The sequence below is a fragment of the Gouania willdenowi genome, chromosome 10 (genome assembly GCF_900634775.1).
Source record: "Gouania willdenowi chromosome 10, fGouWil2.1, whole genome shotgun sequence".
NCBI lineage: Eukaryota > Metazoa > Chordata > Actinopteri > Blenniiformes > Gobiesocidae > Gouania > Gouania willdenowi.
In genome coordinates, this window is record NC_041053.1 from 16,155,060 (window position 1) to 16,177,936 (window position 22,877).

The 22,877-nt window shown below is 38.8% G+C and overlaps 3 protein-coding genes across 3 annotated transcripts; all 3 read right to left on the bottom strand.

The window, feature by feature from the left end:
• Positions 1–855: 855 nt before the first annotated feature.
• LOC114470715 (protocadherin beta-16-like) lies at positions 856–4,711 on the bottom strand. Its single transcript, XM_028459059.1, has 2 exons — positions 2,294–4,711; positions 856–864 (listed from the first exon to the last, which is right to left on the bottom strand). The coding sequence occupies exons 1-2, from the start codon at positions 4,682–4,684 to the stop codon at positions 856–858; spliced, it is 2,400 nt and encodes a 799-aa protein (XP_028314860.1). The 5' UTR covers positions 4,685–4,711.
• Positions 4,712–8,104: 3,393 nt separating this feature from the next.
• Positions 8,105–10,829, bottom strand: LOC114470716 (protocadherin gamma-A10-like). Its single transcript, XM_028459060.1, has 2 exons — positions 8,315–10,829; positions 8,105–8,113 (listed from the first exon to the last, which is right to left on the bottom strand). Exons 1-2 carry the CDS (start codon positions 10,700–10,702, stop codon positions 8,105–8,107), a joined length of 2,397 nt encoding a protein of 798 aa, XP_028314861.1. The 5' UTR covers positions 10,703–10,829.
• A 3,305-nt stretch (positions 10,830–14,134) lies between these two features.
• Positions 14,135–18,588, bottom strand: LOC114470717 (protocadherin beta-16-like). Its single transcript, XM_028459061.1, has 2 exons — positions 16,175–18,588; positions 14,135–14,194 (listed from the first exon to the last, which is right to left on the bottom strand). The coding sequence occupies exons 1-2, from the start codon at positions 18,563–18,565 to the stop codon at positions 14,135–14,137; spliced, it is 2,451 nt and encodes an 816-aa protein (XP_028314862.1). The 5' UTR covers positions 18,566–18,588.
• Between the last annotated feature and the right edge of the window lie 4,289 nt (positions 18,589–22,877).

The following is a 22,877-nucleotide window of genomic DNA, read 5'->3' on the forward strand; positions in this document are numbered from 1 at the left end:
AGATTTGATCTGACTGCTTAATGTAAGATCTGAGTCAATCAGAACACCAAGGTTTTGACTTGATTTTTTAGCTTTTAAAGATAGAGACTAAAGAAACTCGTTGATAGACCTCTTGTCCTTGTTACCAAAGACCTCCATCTTGTCATGATTTAGTTGAAGGAAGTTTTCATTCATCCACCATTTTACTTTTTCTAAGCAATCACACAACACCTCTATGAGACCATAGTCATCTGAGTTCATTGATAGATATAGTTGTGTGTCATGTGCACAATAAAGACACAGGAAATAAAATAAAGAAGCAAAAATGACAAGGAAGTAAACATTTTGAACTCTTGAAGAAAATTATTTGATAAACATCAAAAAAGAAGAAAGATAAATTAAAAAAGGAGGAAGAAAGTGGCTTAACAAGAAAAATAAAGGTTTTGTTTGAATGCAACAAATATTTATGCAGCAATTACATTCCTCAATTCTTACTGTTAAAATCACTGAAGCCCAAAATTATTAAAAATGCTAAAACAAAACTTACAACGGGGCACTATAGTTATTAGAAATATTGTGTGCCTACCTCAGTAGAGCTGTAGGCTGTTAAAACCATGTCACTTAATAATTGTTGACATTTAAACTCTTTATGGACTTAGACACTGAGTATTTGAGTCGCATCCTTATAAAACTTTTAAAATATTTATTTAAAAAATAATAATAATTTAGTGGCCTAAATGACATAAAGATAGAGGAAAAATATTCAGTAAAACACAATTAAAAATTATTCAAAAATAGATTGAAATGATTGATAGAAATAAATAAAAGTGAATAAAATAAATCACATGACAGAAAACAGACAGATACACAAGTGACCTAGGGCAGCTTAAAGGGGACATATCATGGTTTTAAATCATTTCTTTTTAGATATAAATCATACAGTTGTGGTCTGTATTAAGTGGAACTGCAATACTTGGGTCTGAATTCCTCATTATTATAGCTCCACAGGCCCCTTTTCGACCCCTTTTCTGATGTGCTTCTGAGAGCAACTCGTTTTGGTGCAGTCTCTTTAAATGCAAACGAGACACTTCATACCCCGCCCCCTCTCCAGGTTGCAGAGGTGATACTCGGTTCAACTCCACCCTGCTCGGCCATTTTTGTAGTTTGATAGAAGAAATACGGCTATGGAGAGGCGCATACACTTTTTATTCGGAGGTTATTTACAAAATGTCAACAACAAAAGACTTGTCCATCCAGCCTTACATGTTCGAGCCAGAGTCGGACCCGGCGGAGCGAGATTAAAATGAAGATGATGAACCTGCAGAACCCTAAAAAGTGAGCTAACGCAAGCACCGAGCTAACGCTAGCGCCAAGCTAACGTCACGAAATGCATTTTAATAAAGTCTTTTCGGAGACAAAAACGGCAAAATGAAATGACTAATGAAAACTTTAGACTTAAATTAAATCACATAGGCCATATCATCAAGGATCTAAAACGAGCACACAGCGCTAACATATGAAGTCTGAAGACGGTGCAACTGCTAATACTAACAAAACAATGACAGGGACGTCTTATCATCAAAATTTTTAGCATTAATTACAGCTTACCGAAGTGCTCTGTTCGTCGTCTCCAAAGACAGGATGAATTGACCCCTCAATCAGACAAAGTCTTTCGGCAAATCCTTCTTTATACTGGAGAAGCAGTCATCCTTAAAGTGCTGCGCGCACACAAAAATGACCTTACCCACAGATGTGGGTACATTTCCGTGTGAAATAAAACTCAACCAGGCACTTCGAAAAGGTTCTGATGCTGGGAAACGGTGTAATGAAGCGTGTGGGTTACTACATCCAACAACTGAACATTTTGACTTGTCCTCTCGTAACTTCGGCATCCTTGAGCTTGGACTACAAAATCACAGCGAGAAATAAAAATGGCAGATTGCTCGAAGTGTTGGGCCTGGAGTCGATGTCTTAATTTGGCAGTTCCGCTGCAAATACTGTGACGTAATAGTTCAAATAACGTAATAGAGAATAGAAAAATCGAAACAGATTGAAAAATTTGACCCAAACAGAATATAAAGATATCTACGGAGCACCTGAAGAGACTAATTTGATTTTTTCTGTAATTCTAAACACTAAATATACAACAAAATGCTTTTAAGGGCTAAAAAGTGGATTTAGCGTGATATGTCCCCTTTAAGTCAAGGGAACAATGTGGAAATCAACCAAACTATGACATTGTTAAAGAGAGTCACATTGTGCACCTATCCTGTGAAGTGTTTAAACTTTCAAAAAAACACAATGCTGGTCCTACCTCAGGAGAGCTGTCAGCACTTCCAAAAGCATCAGCAAAGTCTGATGGGCTTTTCCTCAGAGTCTGCTCAGCAGGCAGCGTGTTGTCATTGTAAGAACTGACAAACTTAAAGTCACTGGTTCTAGATCCTGTTGTCAGGTAGGCGTCATAATTGTAAGTGCTGCGTAAAGTTCCTGTGCCGTCAACATCTGCGTAATTAGGAGGCAGATAAGCTCCAGGGATGGTAACTGCTCCATCAAACAACAGTCTGGGCTTTCTCCTGCGACAAAACTTCACACCCAGGATGATGATGATGAAGGTCAGGAAGAAGGTGGACACGGACACCAGCGCAATGATCAGATAAGAGGTCAGCTTGGAGTTTTTCTCATCATAAGAAATGTCCTTCAGCTCTGGCACCTCAGCCAAGTTATCAGAAATCAGTAAATACATGGAGCAGTTGGCAGACAGAGAGGGCTGTCCGTTGTCTTTCACTGACACAATGAGCGTCTGTTTCATGCTGTCAGTCTCACAAATGTCCCGCTGTGTCCTGATCTCTCCACTGTGGACACCAATAGTGAACAGTCCAGGATCAGTGGACTTGACTATCTGATAGGACAGCCAGGCGTTCTGTCCAGAGTCTGCGTCCACCGCGATCACTTTGGACACCAGAGAGCCTCCGTGTGCAGCTTTGGGGACCAGCTCGGTCATGAAGGAGTTGCCCTCCGGGGCGGGGTAGAGTATCTGAGGAGGGTTGTCATTCACATCTGATATGAACACACTGACGCTCACGTTGCTGCTCAGTGGAGGAGAACCGTTGTCTCTGGCCATCAGCTGGACTTTAAAGCTCCTCAGCTGTTCATAATCAAAGGACCTGACAGCGTGGATCACCCCCGTGTCTCCGTTAACAGACACATAGGAGGACACCGGGGCACCGTTCACCTCAGCAGCTAACAGAGAATAAATCACTGTACCGTTTTGTCTCCAGTCAGGGTCTCGAGCAGTGACGGAGCATAAAGTGGAGCCAGCTTTGTTATTCTCACTCACATATGCGCTGTACGACTCCTCCTCAAACACAGGTGGGTTGTCGTTGATGTCAGCTACAGATAAGTGCAGACTTTTAGAGGAGGACAGAGGTGGAGAGCCCTCGTCAGTGGCAGTGATTGTAATGTTGTAATCAGACACTACTTCACGGTCCAGCTGTCCTGTGCTCACCACAGAATAATAGTTTTTAATAGAGGGGACCAATTTAAAAGGGACACCCTGCTGGAGGGAGCAGCGGACCTGTCGGTTCTTCTCAGAGTCTCTGTCCTGCACGTTGATGATGCCCACCTCTGTACCAGGTGACACGTTCTCAGGAATGGGATTGGTCAGAGATTTTACATGGATCACTGGAGCGTTATCATTTACATCAGTGATGTCAATAATTAAAGTTGCATAAGAAACTAATCCAAGTCCATCACTAGCACTGATCTGTAATTCAAAGGATGACACTCTCTCATAATCAATCATTCCAGCTACTCTAACTTCTCCAGTTTTTGAGTTTAAAATAAATGTGTCACTGTTTTCATCTGACACATGATCAACTCCATAAGTGATCTCACTGTTTACACCATCATCAGCATCAGTAGCACTCACTGTGATCACTAGTGTATCTAAAGGAGAGTTTTCAGGCAGACTGGCTTTATAGACAGACTGACTGAACACTGGTGCATTATCATTAGCATCCAGCACAGTGACGTGTATGACTACAGTACCTGATCTCTGAGGAGAGCCGCCATCTAATGCGGTAAGCAAGAGCATCATCTCTTTTTTATCCTCTCTGTCTAATTCTTTGTCTAAAACTAACTCACAGTATTTCCGTCCACCTGCTTTAGTGTTCATATTTAATTTAAAATGATCATTTTGCTGTAATGAATAGCTCTGAACAGCATTTTCTCCGATGTCTCCGTCGTGCGCTTCACCCAATAGAAACCGTGCGCCTTTGACTGCTGATTCACGAATTTCAAATTTAATTGTCTCTGCTTTAAATTGTGGTGAATTATCATTAATATCCTGAACGCGGATATTTATTCGATGCAGCTCTAAAGGATTTTCCAGCACGAGCTCCTGTTTAACGACACACGACGCCTTCTTGGCACAAAGCCCCTCTCTGTCCATCCTTTGTTGTACCAGCAGGTCTCCTGTATTCAGGTTTAAACCGCAGTATTTCACACCGTTATCCTCCGTGTCGATACGAGCCTTACGAGCAGACAGTCTGTCCAAATCCAGTCCCAGATCTTTAGCGATATTTCCGATCACAGATCCACGTTTCATCTCCTCCGGGATGGAGTAGCTCACGTCTCCGTTTGTGAGGCGCACGGCCAGGAAAACAAAAGCGAGGCCGCACTGCACCGTCACAGGGAACAGCCTCATGTTTGGAACAGATTCAGCTCACACAGATGTGTAAAATTCAAGAAAGTTAGTAAAAAAAACCACGGAAAAATTAACTCCAAAGTGCAGCGTGATGTGAGTCTCTTTGTTAAATCCACAGAGCAGCAGAGCTCTGTGTGTGCAGTCAGAATGAAGGGTGGAGAGCGGACACGTCTGTTTATTCTGTGGAGCCATGGTGACACCACCTGTACGTTTGGAGCTATAACAACTGTAATATTTATTTTTTTATTTTTTCAAGTTTTATTAAAGAAGATACGTGTTTAGTAGAAATAATCATGCATGTGATTTTATTTTTTTTTTTTTAATCTCACTCCACTCTTTATTCACTATCACTACATTGACACTAAAAACCTCTCAAAATAGATGGTTTCTGTACAACGTCACCGCAGAAATGCGCACAGCAGGGGGCAAAAAGTGGCACGCTTGTTTACAAGCGGACTGAAGCTCAAAAATAACAAGGGGTTACTGTACTGTTAACTGCCAAAGACGGTCCGTCTCTCCAAACTTGTGTACATGGACGGTATTTCAAGAGGGAAGCCCCTCTCGGAGCATTGATACTGTCAGGTACTGTATATTGGCCTGAGGAATCTAATTCAAAATAACTCATATGGGTCACCTGCCCTCCCATTTTTCAATAGCAGTTTAGCATTCCAGTTGGTCTGCTGATGTCAGGTCCCTGTAAGTTGATGGCTCATATAGTTGTCAGGGGCTCAATAGTTCTGATCCACATATTCTGATGCTGTGTCTGAGTCTGCAGCGCTGTTGATTATTGATGGACATGTTTTTGAGTGTCTGGAAATCTTTCATTGTATTTGCTTAGTGAAGGAGGAAATAGTTATAAGAGGTTATCACATGAGGGAGTCATTTTAAAATAACACTTGATTTTAGTAAAAATGATTGGTATACATAAATATTGTATTGAAATATTACTTTTGCAGGGAAAATTTTGAATGGATTGGTGCATTTTTTGTAGTATAAAAATAATATAGCCTATGTCTTTCTCCTGAAGCTTCAGTCGACTGGAGACAGTTATATGTAATAATTCACTTTAGTATCAGATGATTACACCATTTCACTCTCATGTAGACTACCATGTTTCGGGGTGTTGGTGTGTGATGGACTGAAGGAACTCTGTCAGGTGTTGGTAGCCTAAAGTTGATGTTTTTCATGTTTTTGTGGCTCAGCATTTATTCGGGACATGTCGTAAAGATTTGGTTGGGATGTGGATGCGACCTCCTCCTTGTTGCGAATTTGCGCCCAACAGTTCAACGTGGTACATGATTCTGTATGACAGCAACAAGAAGTGAGACTGGTGCGATGGATGTATTAGTAAAAATAAGTGAAATTGAGTTCACAATATCTAGTCTGAGACACACCCTGCCATGCCTGTGCATATAGCATGTAGCCTAATTCCCTGATGGTGCATCTTTACACCCTGTCTCTGGTTGAGCATGACACCTGCCTTCAAAGCAACTTGTGTCATAAAACTTTCAGTATTTTACAACTACAAAGTACATCAATATACACGTCTATTTTATATCATATGCATTCCGATTCGTGATGCAATGAAAAAAAAAGAGATATATTTTTTAATGAAATGACATTTAATGTAACTGAGGCATACTTTTAAACATTATGGCATCTACATTGATATAATTTCACTCTGAAGCAGGCCTTTGTTCCTGGTGTGCACACCTATCATTTGTTACAAGAAACCGTTCATAACTCAGTATGTTTCAAAGCCAAGTTTTAAAATTAATTGTTTACACTGCAAAGACTCCACTCCTTTCTCAACTGTCCCAATGTTAAAATGTTACAGAAACTTAATGTAAACAAGCCTTAATATAGGGAAAAACATCAAATTTGTTATGCTTGATTATACAACAAAAAAGACTTAAACCATAATCATTTCAGCTGTACCGACAAAGATTTAACTGTTAAGATAGTCTGAGTCTGCAATATAATAAAAGCAGAAACCTAGAGCCACAAATAACGAACATAATAATGTATTTGTTTTGTAATAATCAGTATATCTGTTTATAATTTAGACATTAAAAGAGTTACAATACCAAATACTTTAAGATGCCCTTCATATTTTTTTTTTTCTTTTCTTGAAATCTATGTTTACTAAGTAGTGAACAGCTAATATACATTTGGCCACATTCAAAATCATGCAAATTAGATCATGTTTTTAAAAATGCTATGATATCAAATTTTGAAAATTATGCAAGAAACAAAAAGCTTTCAACATTTTTCCAAAGTTTACCATACACATTGCATAGAGCCTAATAACAAATTCAAAATGTAAAGGGTTTTTTTTTTTGTTCTTGAAAAAAGAATAAAAGAAAATAAGTCAAACTACATCATTCAAATATCAAAGATTATTACTCAAGGATATTAGAAAAAAAAGAGTTTAAAAAAAGATGTGGTTGTTGCCAATATTGTTCCCCTTTATACTCTCACAATACACTTAATCAAGTCTAAAAACATGCTGCAAATACACAGCAAATAGCAGAATGAACTATGAATATTTTTTGTTGTAAAGTAATACAACTACTGATTTCCAACACAAGACCAATTCAGGCAGAGTGAGTATTATGTTTAAACAGAAAAAATCAGCTAAAAATGTCATAAAATGGTCGGACCACTGAAAAACTAACCTAAATGTTAAAACAGGATTTGTTGACCAAAAAGAAACATAAATTGGGGGCTTGTCCGGCCAACCTTATACAGGGCCGTCGTCCCAGCGTCCATCCTCTAAACTACAAAACACTAAACTACATGAACACAAAAACAGGATACCAGAAATCTCCAGTCCAAACTAAAATAAACTCACAAAGACAAAGAGTGGGGAGTAGAAGAACTCTCCGCAGATGTCTGCTGCTGGTCTGATGTTGTGCCTTCTTCCTTCTGGTCCTCTCAGCTTTTTATACAGCTCTTCCTCCCTCTCATCCAGATTACTGATCAGGTGTGTTAGGAGAGAGGCGGAAGGGCAGGCTGAGAGGCCATGAGGCACCAGCCGTAACAACTATACTCCTCGAAAAATTTTAACACAAACATCTAGATATTGTTCTCAAAGATTGTTGTTTAAAAGTAAAAGTTAAAATTTGCAGTTATTTGAAGATCCTTCTTTTCGGGTTAAGCAGAAGATGTCAAAACGTAACAAGCATTATGGACTTGTGAGAGTCAAGCATTCACAACTATGCCCTTAGGTCGCCTCTGTGTTATTGTAAAACAGAATTTGCACTGTTGATGAGCTCTGGTTAAACTGGGCAAAGATAGGGTAGTTATACCCTGTTATGACAAAAAAATCCACTAATGGATGTTGTGCCAATATATATTTAGAAATAAGTTTTTAATTGAAAAATACACATCAATGACCAAAGAAGTTATACGCCTACCTCAGCAAAGCTGAAGAATAAAAAAGAGCACAAGTTTCAACACCAGAAATTACAATTCAAGGGAAACCTTTAAGTATATATGTGCAGCCCTAAAAGTGTCAACAAAACTTATTGCTATCTGAACCACAAGCACATGAAACAGTGTCAACCCAAAAATGTTAGTGAAAGTGCAGAAAGACACATGAACACATGAGAAGACACCATGTCCTACCTCGGGAGAGCTGTCAGCACTTCCAAAAGCATCAGCAAAGTCTGATGGGCTTTTCCTCAGAGTCTGCTCAGCAGGCAGCGTGTTGTCATTGTAAGAACTGACAAACTTAAAGTCACTGGTTCTAGATCCTGTTGTCAGGTAGGCGTCATAATTGTAAGTGCTGCGTAAAGTTCCTGTGCCGTCAACATCTGCGTAATTAGGAGGCAGATAAGCTCCAGGGATGGTAACTGCTCCATCAAACAACAGTCTGGGCTTTCTCCTGCGACAAAACCTCACACCCAGGATGATGATGATGAAGGTCAGGAAGAAGGTGGACACGGACACCAGCGCAATGATCAGATAAGAGGTCAGCTTGGAGTTTTTCTCATCATAAGAAATGTCCTTCAGCTCTGGCACCTCAGCCAAGTTATCAGAAATCAGTAAATACATGGAGCAGGTGGCAGACAGAGAGGGCTGTCCGTTGTCTTTCACTGACACAATGAGCGTCTGTTTCATGCTGTCAGTCTCACTAATGTCCCGCTGTGTCCTGATCTCTCCACTGTGGACACCAATAGTGAACAGTCCCGGATCAGTGGACTTGACTATCTGATAGGACAGCCAGGCGTTCTGTCCAGAGTCTGCGTCCACCGCGATCACTTTGGACACCAGAGAGCCTCCGTGTGCAGCTTTGGGGACCAGCTCGGTCATGAAGGAGTTGCCCTCCGGGGCGGGGTACAGTATCTGAGGAGGGTTGTCATTCACATCTGATATGAACACACTGACGCTCACGTTGCTGCTCAGTGGAGGAGAACCGTTGTCTCTGGCCATCAGCTGGACTTTAAAGCTCCTCAGCTGTTCATAATCAAAGGACCTGACAGCGTGGATCACCCCCGTGTCTCCGTTAACAGACACATAGGAGGACACCGGGGCACCGTTCACCTCAGCAGCTAACAGAGAATAAATCACTGTACCGTTTTGTCTCCAGTCAGGGTCTCGAGCAGTGACGGAGCATAAAGTGGAGCCAGCTTTGTTATTCTCACTCACATATGCGCTGTACGACTCCTCCTCAAACACAGGTGGGTTGTCGTTGATGTCAGCTACAGATAAGTGCAGACTTTTAGAGGAGGACAGAGGTGGAGAGCCCTCGTCAGTGGCAGTGATTGTAATGTTGTAATCAGACACTACTTCACGGTCCAGCTGTCCTGTGCTCACCACAGAATAATAGTTTTTAATAGAGGGGACCAATTTAAAAGGGACACCCTGCTGGAGGGAGCAGCGGACCTGTCGGTTCTTCTCAGAGTCTCTGTCCTGCACGTTGATGATGCCCACCTCTGTACCAGGTGACACGTTCTCAGGAATGGGATTGGTCAGAGATTTTACATGGATCACTGGAGCGTTATCATTTACATCAGTGATGTCAATAATTAAAGTTACATAAGAAGGCTGTCCCAGACCATCTTTAGCACTGATCTGAAATTCATATGAAGATTCCTTTTCATAATCAATTGCTGCAGCTACTCTAACTTCTCCAGTTTCAGAGTTTAAAGTGAAAACTTGGATTTCATCTGCATCATGATTAAATTTATATTTAACTTCACCATTAATTCCTTCATCTGCATCAGTAGCACTCACTGTGATCACCAGTGTATCTAAAGGAGAGTTTTCAGGCAGACTGGCTTTATAGACAGACTGACTGAACACTGGTGCATTATCATTAGCATCCAGCACAGTGACGTGTATGACTACAGTACCTGATCTCTGAGGAGAGCCGCCATCTAATGCGGTAAGCAAGAGCATCATCTCTTTTTTATCCTCTCTGTCTAATTCTTTGTCCAAAACTAACTCACCATATTTCCTTCCACTCCCTTTTGACTGCACATTTAATTTAAAATGATCATTTTGCTGTAATGAATAGCTCTGAACAGCATTTTCTCCGATGTCTCCGTCTTGCGCTTCATCCAACAGAAATCGTTCTCCTTTGTCTGCTGATTCACGTATTTCAAATGTAATTATTTCTGCTGTAAATTTTGGTGAATTATCATTAATATCCTGAACGCGGATATTTATTCGATGCAGCTCTAAAGGATTTTCCAGCACGAGCTCCTGTTTAACGACACACGACGCCTTCTTGGCACAAAGCCCCTCTCTGTCCATCCTTTCTTGTACCAGCAGGTCTCCTGTATTCAGGTTTAAACCGCAGTATTTCACACCGTTATCCTCCGTGTCGATACGAGCCTTACGAGCAGACAGTCTGTCCAAATCCAGTCCCAGATCTTTAGCGATATTTCCGATCACAGATCCACGTTTCATCTCCTCCGGGATGGAGTAGCTCACGTCTCCGTTTGTGAGGCGCACGGCCAGGAAAACAAAAGCGAGGCCGCACTGCACCGTCACAGGGAACAGCCTCATGTTTGGAACAGATTCAGCTCAGACAGATGTGTAAAATTCCAAAAAATAAAATAAAATACGAAGGAATATTAACTCCAAAATGCAGCGTGATGTGAGTCTCTTTGTTAAATCCACAGAGCAGCAGAGCGCTGTGTGTGCAGTCAGACTGAAGGGTGGAGAGCGGACACGTCTGTTTAATCTGTGGAGCCATGGTGACACCACCTGTACGTTTGGAGATATAACAACTGTAATAATTTAAAACGCTTTATTTAAAGTAGAGATGCATTTAATAGAAATAATCATGTATGTGATTTTTTTGTTATTCGAAATTAATTCTCACTCAATTATTTATAATTTCTTCATTTTTTTTTTTTTTTCTTCTCACTCCTAAAGACAAAAACGGTAAATATAGTTGCACTAACTACAATGACACTAACAACCGAAAGAAAAAATTCACACACATGTATCACTGCTACAAGCGGACTGAAGCTGCACAAGAAAAAAACAAGGGTTTGATGTGCCGCAAACCGGCCACACATATTTTTGCCAGTAGAAGAATATTATTCTTAGGGCCACTTTTTGTTATGTTTTTAAATGTAATTTTATTGTGTTTATTTTTATCTGCTGCTGAAACTGTGCACATTTCCCCTGGAACTATTAAAGGTTGTCCTTATCTTTATCTTTAAAGGGCTTTTATTGTCACATCCTGTCTGTTCCAGCCTATTCATTATGCATTGCCCTCCATTTTTCAATAGCAGCAGTTTAGCACTTCTCTTGTTGGTCTGCTGATGTCAGGTCCCTATAAATTGATGTATCATATACTGTAACTGTCAGGGGCTCAATAGTTCTGATCCACATTCCGACGCTGGGTGTGATTCTGAAGCTTTGATGATTGTTGATGGACATGTTTTTGAGTGTCTGGAAATCTTCCACTGTAATTGCTGAGTGACGGAGGAAATGTAGATATAAGAGGTTATCACATGGGAGGGAGTCATTTTAAAATAACATTTGATTGTATTAAAATGCTACGTAAATATTGTGTTGTAATATTAGCTCTGCAGGGAACATTTTGAATTAATTGGTGTATTACTAGTAAATACCACTCTAAATAATAGCCCTCTCCTGAACCTTCATTCGACTGCAGACAGTTATGTGTAATAGTTCACATTATCAGATCATTACATCAATTCACTCTCATGTCGGCTACCGTATTTTGGGATGTTGATGTGTGATACTGAAGAAACTGAATGTTTTTTCTGCTTTTGTGGCTCAAACGTTTTTCGGGACATGTTGTCCTTCTGAAGATTTGGTTGGGATGTGGAGGCGACCTCCTCCTCGGTGCGTTTCTGCCCCCTTCAACTTGGCACATGATTCTGCAGCATGACTGCAGCAAGAAGTGAGACTGGTGCAATGGATGTATTAGTAAAAATAAGTGAAATTGAACTCACAAGACATACCCTGCCATGCATGTGCAGTTAGTGGGTAGCATCTTTACACCCTGACTTTGGTTGGGCAGGATCCCTTCAAAGCTCAAAACCCTGAACCCCTTGTGTAGTAAATCTTTCAGTATTTTACAACGACAACGTAAATACAGTAAATGCACACGTCTTAAGATTTATTTGCATTCTGATTCGTGATAAAATGAAAAGAAAAAAAAAATAATGAAATGACATTTTATTAAAACTGCAGCATACTTTTTAACATCACAACATCTACATTTATATCATTTCACTCTGAAGCAGGCTGTTGTCCTTGGTGCCCGCGCACCTATATCATTTGTGTCAAGAAACCGTCTATAACTCAGTGTCTTTCAAACACTGCTAACACTCCACTCCAACTGTCCCAATGTTAAAATGTTACAAAAACTTTAATCACAAACAAGCTTTAGTCTAGAAAAGAAAAACATCAAATTTGTTACTTAATCATACAACAAAAACTAATTTCAGCTCCAATTATTTAAATATTAGAAAGATAGTCTTGGTCTGCAACATACTGTAATAAAGGCAGAAACCTAGAACCACGATGAGTAACCAACAGAATAATGTATTTATTTTGCAAAAAGCAGTTGTACCTGTTCATAAATACTGTAAGATGTCCTTCATATTTTGTTTACCCTAAAATCCCTGATAACACAAAAAACTGACAAACCCCTGGAACACTTTGCAAATAGCATAATAACAAATTCAAAATGTAAAGGACTTTTTTCTTCTTTAAAAATACACAGTTCAAAGATTATTACTCAATGCGGTTGTTGCCAAAAATTGATTTTTACTTTGGGCTCACAATCTACCTTATGAAGTCTAAAACCATACTGTATATCACCCCCAAAAAAATATGGTGAATGATAAATAATTATTGGTGTGAAGTAATAAAACAGCAGGCAGAGTGAGAATTTCATCTAAACAGAAAATTAGCTAAAAATGTCACAAAATCAAGAAACAGGTTTCTGAGTAACAACACTCTTACAAAATGTCCAGGACAAATGTATTAGTGGCACAAGGTATCAACAATTCTTGTAATTTAGAAATAAGCTGAAAGCAATAATAATAATAATAATAATAATAATAATAATAATAATAATAATAATAATAATAATAATAATAATAATAATAATAATAATAATAATAATTAAAGCTGCAAGCGGTCTTGTAGTGTCCGAGAGAAATGGCCGTGGTCGGTAACCCAAGGTTGCATCTCCCAATGTTGGGATTTAGGTTTGGCCTAAGCAAATTCGATGCAAATAGGTGCAAAAAATGCTGAGATATTGCATTTTAAATGATCGAGGATTAGCATTAGCCAAGCATTAAAATTAACATAGCAGTGGCATTAACCTAGCATCAGCATTAGCCTATCATTAGTATTGGGCTAACATTAGCATTAGTTTAGCATTACAATAACCTGTCATTAGCAATAGCATTAACCTAGCATTAGCTTTAACCTAGCAATAAGAAGCAGTTTAAACTTTGTATATTGGAGTTATATGCATTTTTTCTATTATGGCATGTACCATCTGAGAACGCAAAGCATGATGGGTAATTTTCACATTGATTCTTGTTTAGGGATGAACAGTCATCATGTGTATCAAATATGATAGTTTGAACTTTGTATATGAGAGTTATAGTGGGTTTATCTATTATGGCATGCTAAATGGCGCTAAATTCTGGCCTTTAGAACCTGATAATAAAGAATTTAACACTCTTTACGAAACCTTTATTTATTGCTCGGTCAACCGTTCAAAAGAAACTGTTGTGTATTATAAGTGGAAATCAAAGGAAAACAAACAAACACTATTAGCAGTATGAGAAAACAAAACATTGGTCCTCATTTATCAACCTTACCAACCAGTTTCACAGCAAAATGTGTAATAGCAACATTTTTCCACAAGCAGTATTGTAAGTAGTTTATGAATGACGCTCTTAGAACGTAAGATGTTTACAGTTTTTTCCGCCAAGTCTATTCAATGGGCTGGCGACAGGTCACGTGACTGCTGACTTCTGTGGTTGCTATGACAACCTATGGACCCCGAAACACGACAAACCAAAAGCAGATTAATATCCAATCATGGACCGAGTGGATACTGTAATTATTTTGTTAAAACCTTTTCTGTTTTTATCTCCTAACCATGATTGTGGGACACATGGGAGATCCGTACTCTCCAGGGCTGATCAGGCATGGTTCTCCTCTGCAGATCTCACGCTCCATAAAGGTGGAACCGTGCAGAAACAACAGGCTGTTTTGGTGTTGGAGAGCTGTACTTTATTAACTAACTGCACTGTAAACATAAACCTCGCTACCTGTCCCGGTCTTCGTGTCGCACTATACTCAGGACTTAACAGGCAGACACACAGAGATCTGCTCCACTGACTCACACACGCACAAAATGAACACATTCAAGCTAGACACACCTCACAACACTTTTCTTGCTTTATTTTTTATTATTATCAAAACTTTTATTTATATTCCTAATACTGACGTTTGGGTGAATTTGGTCGAACGCATATCGTGCTCAGATCTGAACGTACAAACAGTTGATAAATGAGGACCGTTGTGAGCAAAACACCTTGACTGCCATTTTTTCCTAAAAAACAATAAACCAAGTGAACAGAGTGAACACAATGTAATGCCTAATAATTACAAAAGCAAGAATTACATATGTCTGATGATCTGAGTACTGCACCAATGCTGATTTTTTGTATTTAAATAAGCAAATGAGACAATTTAACATGTTAGTAAAACATGCCTGTGTGTAACTACAATGAGTAAACAATAAACAAGCCAATACATAAACAGACCACATTTGACAATGCATGAACCTCCATCTAAATAAGAACAAGAAGATATCCAAGATATACTGTAGACATTCAGTTTAAAAATAGGAAAGTACCATCAAGCTGATGGAGAAAGATGCACCAAATTAAAAAAAGAAGGGAAAAAAATGAAGATGTAGAACAAATATGGCTATTATAAAAAAGAGACTTTATTGTCCAAGACTTTTGTAACATTGTCAACCATGGCAAAACATACCTGCCATGCATTTATAGGGAGAGAAATTAGGAAAATATAGAGCACAAGGATAACAAGAAAATGTGTTATTAAATAATGACATGTCATTTTCAATAACCAATATGTATAATGCTAAAAACAAGATTCAACGTAAATGCCTCAAGCACACATACTCATCGTCAAAAATGTTGTTCCCATCTCAAAAAGACTGTCAACACTTAGAAAAGAGTCAATAGATGGATATCAGCCTTTATACTAGCACGTGTTCTATAAAAATGATTCATTTAACTTGACGTTTAAAGGAAAGTTAATTTGACAACGAATTTCCCCCTGAAACAATCCCTCAAAATCATCTTATATATAGCCCTTAGGATAATAACATGTTTAACCAGCTTTCTCCTGAAACTTTCATTGTTTTCTCCAACAGTGAGAAATACAGCACACCTGAAGCCTCTGTTTCAAAAAACAACAAAAAAAACTTACTTTCTTTTGAAGAAGAATAAAAAAGACTAAACATAACTTAAATAAAAAATGTAGACATGAGAATCAAAAAAACATGATCAAGCTCCACGTACACTACAGACTTATAGAAGGCTTCCCAACAATACCATGACCACAATGCCTTTGAAAAAACACGAAATCATTGAATAACTGCAAATGGAAATAAGTATGTAGTGCTAGGTTTTAAACTTTGCCTCAAAATGATATTGTTGTTAAAAAGTAAAAGTAAGAATGGGAATTATTTGAATTTTATTCAGATCTTAATAACTTTTTGTGGTTAAGCAGAAGTGATTAAAAACAGTTACCATGCAGAATTGACTTGTGAGAGTCAAGCATTCGCAGACACGTCATTGCTCCCACTTCGGGAATGTGAGCTCTGGTTCAACTGATAGTTTCAAACTGTTCCAGTAATGGGTATTGTGCAAATATATTAAAAAAAGTTTAATAAATATATAAACACATCTGTAACTAAGTAAGTTATAGTCCTACCTCAGGAGAGCTGTCAGCACTTCCAAAAGCATCAGCAAAGTCTGATGGGCTTTTCCTCAGAGTCTGCTCAGCAGGCAGCGTGTTGTCATTGTAAGAACTGACAAACTTAAAGTCACTGGTTCTAGATCCTGTTGTTTGGTAGGCGTCATAATTGTAAGTGCTGCGTAAAGTTCCTGTGCCGTCAACATCTGCGTAATTAGGAGGCAGATAAGCTCCAGGGATGGTAACTGCTCCATCAAACAACAGTCTGGGCTTTCTCCTGCGACAAAACCTCACACCCAGGATGATGATGATGAAGGTCAGGAAGAAGGTGGACACGGACACCAGCGCAATGATCAGATAAGAGGTCAGCTTGGAGTTTTTCTCATCATAAGAAATGTCCTTCAGCTCTGGCACCTCAGCCAAGTTATCAGAAATCAGTAAATACATGGAGCAGGTGGCAGACAGAGAGGGCTGTCCGTTGTCTTTCACTGACACAATGAGCGTCTGTTTCATGCTGTCAGTCTCACTAATGTCCCGCTGTGTCCTGATCTCTCCACTGTGGACACCAATAGTGAACAGTCCCGGATCAGTGGACTTGACTATCTGATAGGACAGCCAGGCGTTCTGTCCAGAGTCTGCGTCCACCGCGATCACTTTGGACACCAGAGAGCCTCCGTGTGCAGCTTTGGGGACCAGCTCGGTCATGAAGGAGTTGCCCTCCGGGGCGGGGTACAGTATCTGAGGAGGGTTGTCATTCACATCTGATATGAACACACTGACGCTCACGTTGCTGCTCAGTGGAGGAGAACCGTTGTCTCTGGCCATCAGCTGGACTTTAAAGCTCCTCAGCTGTTCATAATCAAAGGACCTGACAGCGTGGATCACCCCCGTGTCTCCGTTAACAGACACATAGGAGGACACCGGGGCACCGTTCACCTCAGCAGCTAACAGAGAATAAATCACTGTACCGTTTTGTCTCCAGTCAGGGTCTCGAGCAGTGACGGAGCATAAAGTGGAGCCAGCTTTGTTATTCTCACTCACATATGCGCTGTACGACTCCTCCTCAAACACAGGTGGGTTGTCGTTGATGTCAGCTACAGATAAGTGCAGACTTTTAGAGGAGGACAGAGGTGGAGAGCCCTCGTCAGTGGCAGTGATTGTAATGTTGTAATCAGACACTACTTCACGGTCCAGCTGTCCTGTGCTCACCACAGAATAATAGTTTTTAATAGAGGGGACCAATTTAAAAGGGACACCCTGCTGGAGGGAGCAGCGGACCTGTCGGTTCTTCTCAGAGTCTCTGTCCTGCACGTTGATGATGCCCACCTCTGTACCAGGTGACACATTCTCAGGAATGGGATTGGTCAGAGATTTTACATGGATCACTGGAGCGTTATCATTTACATCAGTGATGTCAATAATTAAAGTTGCATAAGAAACTAATCCAAGTCCATCACTAGCACTGATCTGTAATTCAAAGGATGACACTCTCTCATAATCAATCATTCCAGCTACTCTAACTTCTGCAGTTTTTGAGTTTAAAATAAATGTGTCACTGTTTTCATCTGACACATGATCAACTCCATAAGTGATCTCACTGTTTACACCATCATCTGCATCAGTAGCACTCACTGTAATCACCAGTGTATCTAAAGGAGAGTTTTCAGGCAGACTGGCTTTATAGACAGACTGACTGAACACTGGTGCATTATCATTAGCATCCAGCACAGTGACATGTATGACTACAGTACCTGATCTCTGAGGAGAGCCGCCATCTAATGCGGTAAGCAAGAGCATCATCTCTTTTTTATCCTCTCTGTCTAATTCTTTGTCCAAAACTAACTCACAGTATTTCCGTCCACCTGCTTTAGTGTTCATATTTAATTTAAAATGATCATTTTGCTGTAATGAATAGCTCTGAACAGCATTTTCTCCGATGTCTCCGTCGTGCGCTTCACCCAACAGAAACCGTTCGCCTTTGTGTGCTGATTCACGAATTTCAAATTTCAATGTATCCTTCTTAAATTGTGGTGAATTATCATTAATATCCTGAACGCGGATATTTATTCGATGCAGCTCTAAAGGATTTTCCAGCACGAGCTCCTGTTTAACGACACACGACGCCTTCTTGGCACAAAGCCCCTCTCTGTCCATCCTTTCTTGTACCAGCAGGTCTCCTGTATTCAGGTTTAAACCGCAGTATTTCACACCGTTATCCTCCGTGTCGATACGAGCCTTACGAGCAGACAGTCTGTCCAAATCCAGTCCCAGATCTTTAGCGATATTTCCGATCACAGATCCACGTTTCATCTCCTCCGGGATGGAGTAGCTCACGTCTCCGTTTGTGAGGCGCACGGCCAGGAAAACAAAAGCGAGGCCGCACTGCACCGTCACAGGGAACAGCCTCATGTTTGGAACAGATTCAGCTCAGACAGATGTGTATAATTCAGAAAAGCAAGTAAAATACGAAGGAATATTAACTCCAAAATGCAGCGTGATGTGAGTCTCTTTGTTAAATCCACAGAGCAGCAGAGCGCTGTGTGTGCAGTCAGACTGAAGGGTGGAGAGCGGACACGTCTGTTTATTCTGTGGAGCCATGGTGACACCACCTGTACGTTTGGAGATATAACAACTGTATTAATTTAAAACGTATTATTTAAAGCAGAGACGTGTTTAGCGGAAAGAATCATGCATGTGTTTAAAAAAAATAAAAAATAAAAATAAAATAAATAAATAAAAATTTTATATATATATATTAAAAAAATTATACACTTGTTATTTCTTCACACTAGTTTAAAAATGTTTTAATTGTAATTGATGAGTGAAGGAGGAATTGTAGGAGTTATTTTAAAATAACACAAAAAAATTATTTGTACGTAAATTTTGCATTGCAATATTAGTTTTGCAGCAACAATTGTGAAATGGTTGATGTATTATTTGTAATTATAGGGAAATAATAGCCTATATGTCTCTCTGTTGAAATTTTAGTCGACTGCAGTTATGTGTAATAATTAGTGTTGGGTAAGTTACTTTCAAAATGTAACACATTAGATATTAGTAGTTACTGTAATTTAAAAGTAATTGGTTACATTACAATATTACGGTCTCTGAATTGTAACGCTTTACACAACTTTTGAATTACTTTCACCAAAAAAAACGCAGAAGAATGACTAGCCATTCTAAAATGCTAAAATATAGTTTATTGCAGTCTATTATTTATCCAGTGGAGGGTAATGTGGTATAGCATAATGACTGTGTAGGCAACAACAACTTAATAAATCAGAATCAGAATCAACTTTATTGACCAAGAGTGTATGAATACACACGAGGAATTTGTTTTGCACAGTGAAGGCTCATGGCGCAATAAGTAACAATGACCGTCCAAATCACCAAAGCAGACAAAGTTAAAGTCTGGTAAGTCATGATAAAGATCGTGTAAATTTTTAAAGTCTAGGCCTATTCATATGAAACATATAGAGCTAGAAACAACTATAATGTAACCTATAGCTTTATGACATGACAAGACACACAATCTCTTTCTTTTGTTTCCATTCCTTTTTTCCTCTTTTTCAGTGTGCTGTTTTTACTGCTGCTAACATTATGACCAATAAAATTGAATCACTATTTTATATGAGCACCGAATACAAACCAGTCACAAGATAACATGATCACCAGTCAATGCTTAACACTATTTTCCATGAGCGCCCAATACAAACCAGTCACAAGGTGCCCAATACAAACCAGTCACGAGATAACATGACCACCAGTCAATGTTTAACACAATTTTCTACAAAGCAGTCAAACCAGTCACAAGATTACATGACTATAGTCAAATTGATGATGGCGGCGGTGACTCGGGTCAGCTCTGCTATTGTTTTGAGCGGCAAGCTATTGGCATTCTACTGTGAATGTCTCTACAAAAACCACTTCTAAACCAAAAACTTCAACACCGCAGATTAAAGAGCAGGAATCTGGTCTGTATGAGTCTCAGTCTCAGCCATACCTGGTTCAATTAGTACAGCAGACAGAGAGAAACTTCATTTCTGCTGCGCTTTGTATGACTCTTTCCCGCACTTTGGTCGTCTGCTCTCTTTCTCTTATTCATCGCGCCTGAATCTCTATCTGTCAACTTGGTGTTAGCTTGGCACCGGTCGTGTTTCTTCAAGTTACTGGTGCTGTTTTTCACATCTCAGGTGAAAATGTGTTGTAAAGCGCGTTATGGATATTTGTAATGGGTATAAAATTATCTACATTTTACAAGTAATACGTTACATTACTGTGTTACAGCAAAAAGTAATACATTACTGTAATTGCATTACTTTTGTAACGCGTTACTCCCAACACTGGTAATAGTTCACATTATCAGATCGTTACACCATTTCACTCTCATATAGGCTACCATATTTCAGGGTGTTAGTGTGTGATTGACTGAAGAAACTCTGTCAGGTCTATCTTTGGTCGCCAGAAATGTATGTTTTTCTGCTTTTGTGGCTCAATCTTTTTTCGGGACATGTTGTCCTTCTAAAGATTTGGTTGGGATGTGGAGGAGACCTCCTCCTCGGTGCATATCTGTGCCCTGACAGTTCAACTTGGCACATGATTCTGTATGACAGCAACAAGAAGTGAGACTAGTGCGATGGATTGATGTGTTAGTAAAATAAGTGAAATATAGATCACAATATCTGCTGTGTGAGACATACCCTGCCATGCATGTGCAGTTATATAGCATGTAGCCTAATTCCCTGAGCGTGTACACTTAGGCATCATAAGGGTTTGTCTTTATTCCCTGTCTCTGGTTGAGCAGGACACCTGCCCTCAAAGCTCAAAACCCTGAACTTGTGTTGTAAAAGTGTCAGTATTGTATGACTACAAAGTACATAAATATACACGTCTTAAGATTTATATGCTTTCTGATTTGTGATGCATGAAAGAAAAAGAGAGGTTTTTTATTTATGAAATGAAATTGTAATGTAACAGAGATATACTTTTAAACATTATGGCATCATTGAGATCATTTCACTTTGAAGCAGGCTTTTGTTTCTGGTGCGTGCAAACCTATGTCATTTGTAACAAGAAACCGTCTATAATTTAGTATGTTTCCAAGCAGCCACATTTTAACAATAATTGTTCTACACTGCAACCATACATTTTTCAACTGTCCCATGGTCAGAATGTTACAAAAAAACTAATGTAAACAAGCCTTAATCTACAAAAAAAACATCAAATTTGTTATGCTTGGTTATACAACAAAAAAGACATGCCATAATAATGTCAGCTGTACCGACAATGACTTGAGTGTCAGAAAAATAGTCTGAGTCTGCAATAGAAAAAAGCGGAAACCTAGAGCCATGAGTAACCTTTTCAATAAGCATTTACCTGTTTATAAGTGTGTTAGACGTTAAAAGAGTTATGATGACAAATACTGTAAGATGCCCTTCATATTTTGTTTCCCCTAAAATCTCTGAAAACGCAAAAAACCAAGTACACTTTGCAGCACAATAAGATATTCAAAATGTAAAGGATTTTCTCACTTCTTCTTTAAAAAAAGATCAAACTACTCAAAGATAAAATATTATTACTCAATGATATTATAAAGGACTAGTTTTTAAAAAAAGATGCAATTGTTGCCAAAAAAATATTTTCACTTTGGTCTCTCACAGTCCACAATATGAAGTCTAAAACCATTCTGTAAACACACAGCAAATACCAAAAAAAAACATAGTAATCTAAAAATAATTGTTGGTGTATAGAAATAAAACAACAGGTAGAAAGATAATTTTAATCTAACCAGAAAAAAATCAGCTGAATGTATTTCATCATTTTAATCTATTTCATAAACCAAAAAAACAGGTTTTTGATTAGCAACACGCACAAAATGTTCAGGACAAATGTATTAGTGGCACAAAGTATCAAAAAATGTAAATTAGAAATAACCTAAAAGCAATACTAATAATAAAAATAACAATGATGTTGGATCTCCCTCAAATCAGCTATTGTTACACTTTTAAATATAGGGTCCAACGCTTAAATGCTATTTACTGCTTTCCTTGGAGGAAATATGAGAACAAATACATTATTCTTTTACTGTAAAATATGTTACTACAAACCAAGGCCTGCAACAAACAAAAAAAACAAAACAAAAAGAAACAAATAATTCTATTGATGAAGAATTTAGCATGCATAAGATGGTACATACAGATAAAGCTATAGTTATCAGTGTAATTACAATAAAAACATTAATAGGTGTCTTTGCAGCTAAGTGGAGTCAAGGTTAGCACAGCATATACAGTCTATATGTAACTGTGTTCACCAAACTCTTGTTTGACACACAAGCAAAACCAGATTTGTATGTTGTATGATTGTGTGAATTAAATAGAAGTATGCGGTATAAGGTACTTTAGTGAAATAACATATGTAAGCTGTAAAGGATTTACATCTGATGGACTGATCTACAGTCAGCTGATGAAGTTTGAGTAAGGTGCTCTCTGTTTCCGTCAACAGATTTAGTCATTCATTCTTTCATTCATTGATGTATAATATGTTAGCAATGCTGACAGCCTCAGCAGGAACATACAGCAGATGTGGTGCTATACACAAAGTGTGGAGGGCCCTATGAAATAATATGGCAATATAAAATACAAATATGGTCCACCTTATGATGTAGGATGACTGAACAATTTATACTGAATGCCACATGTCCCCTTCACAGGGTTCACTGAGT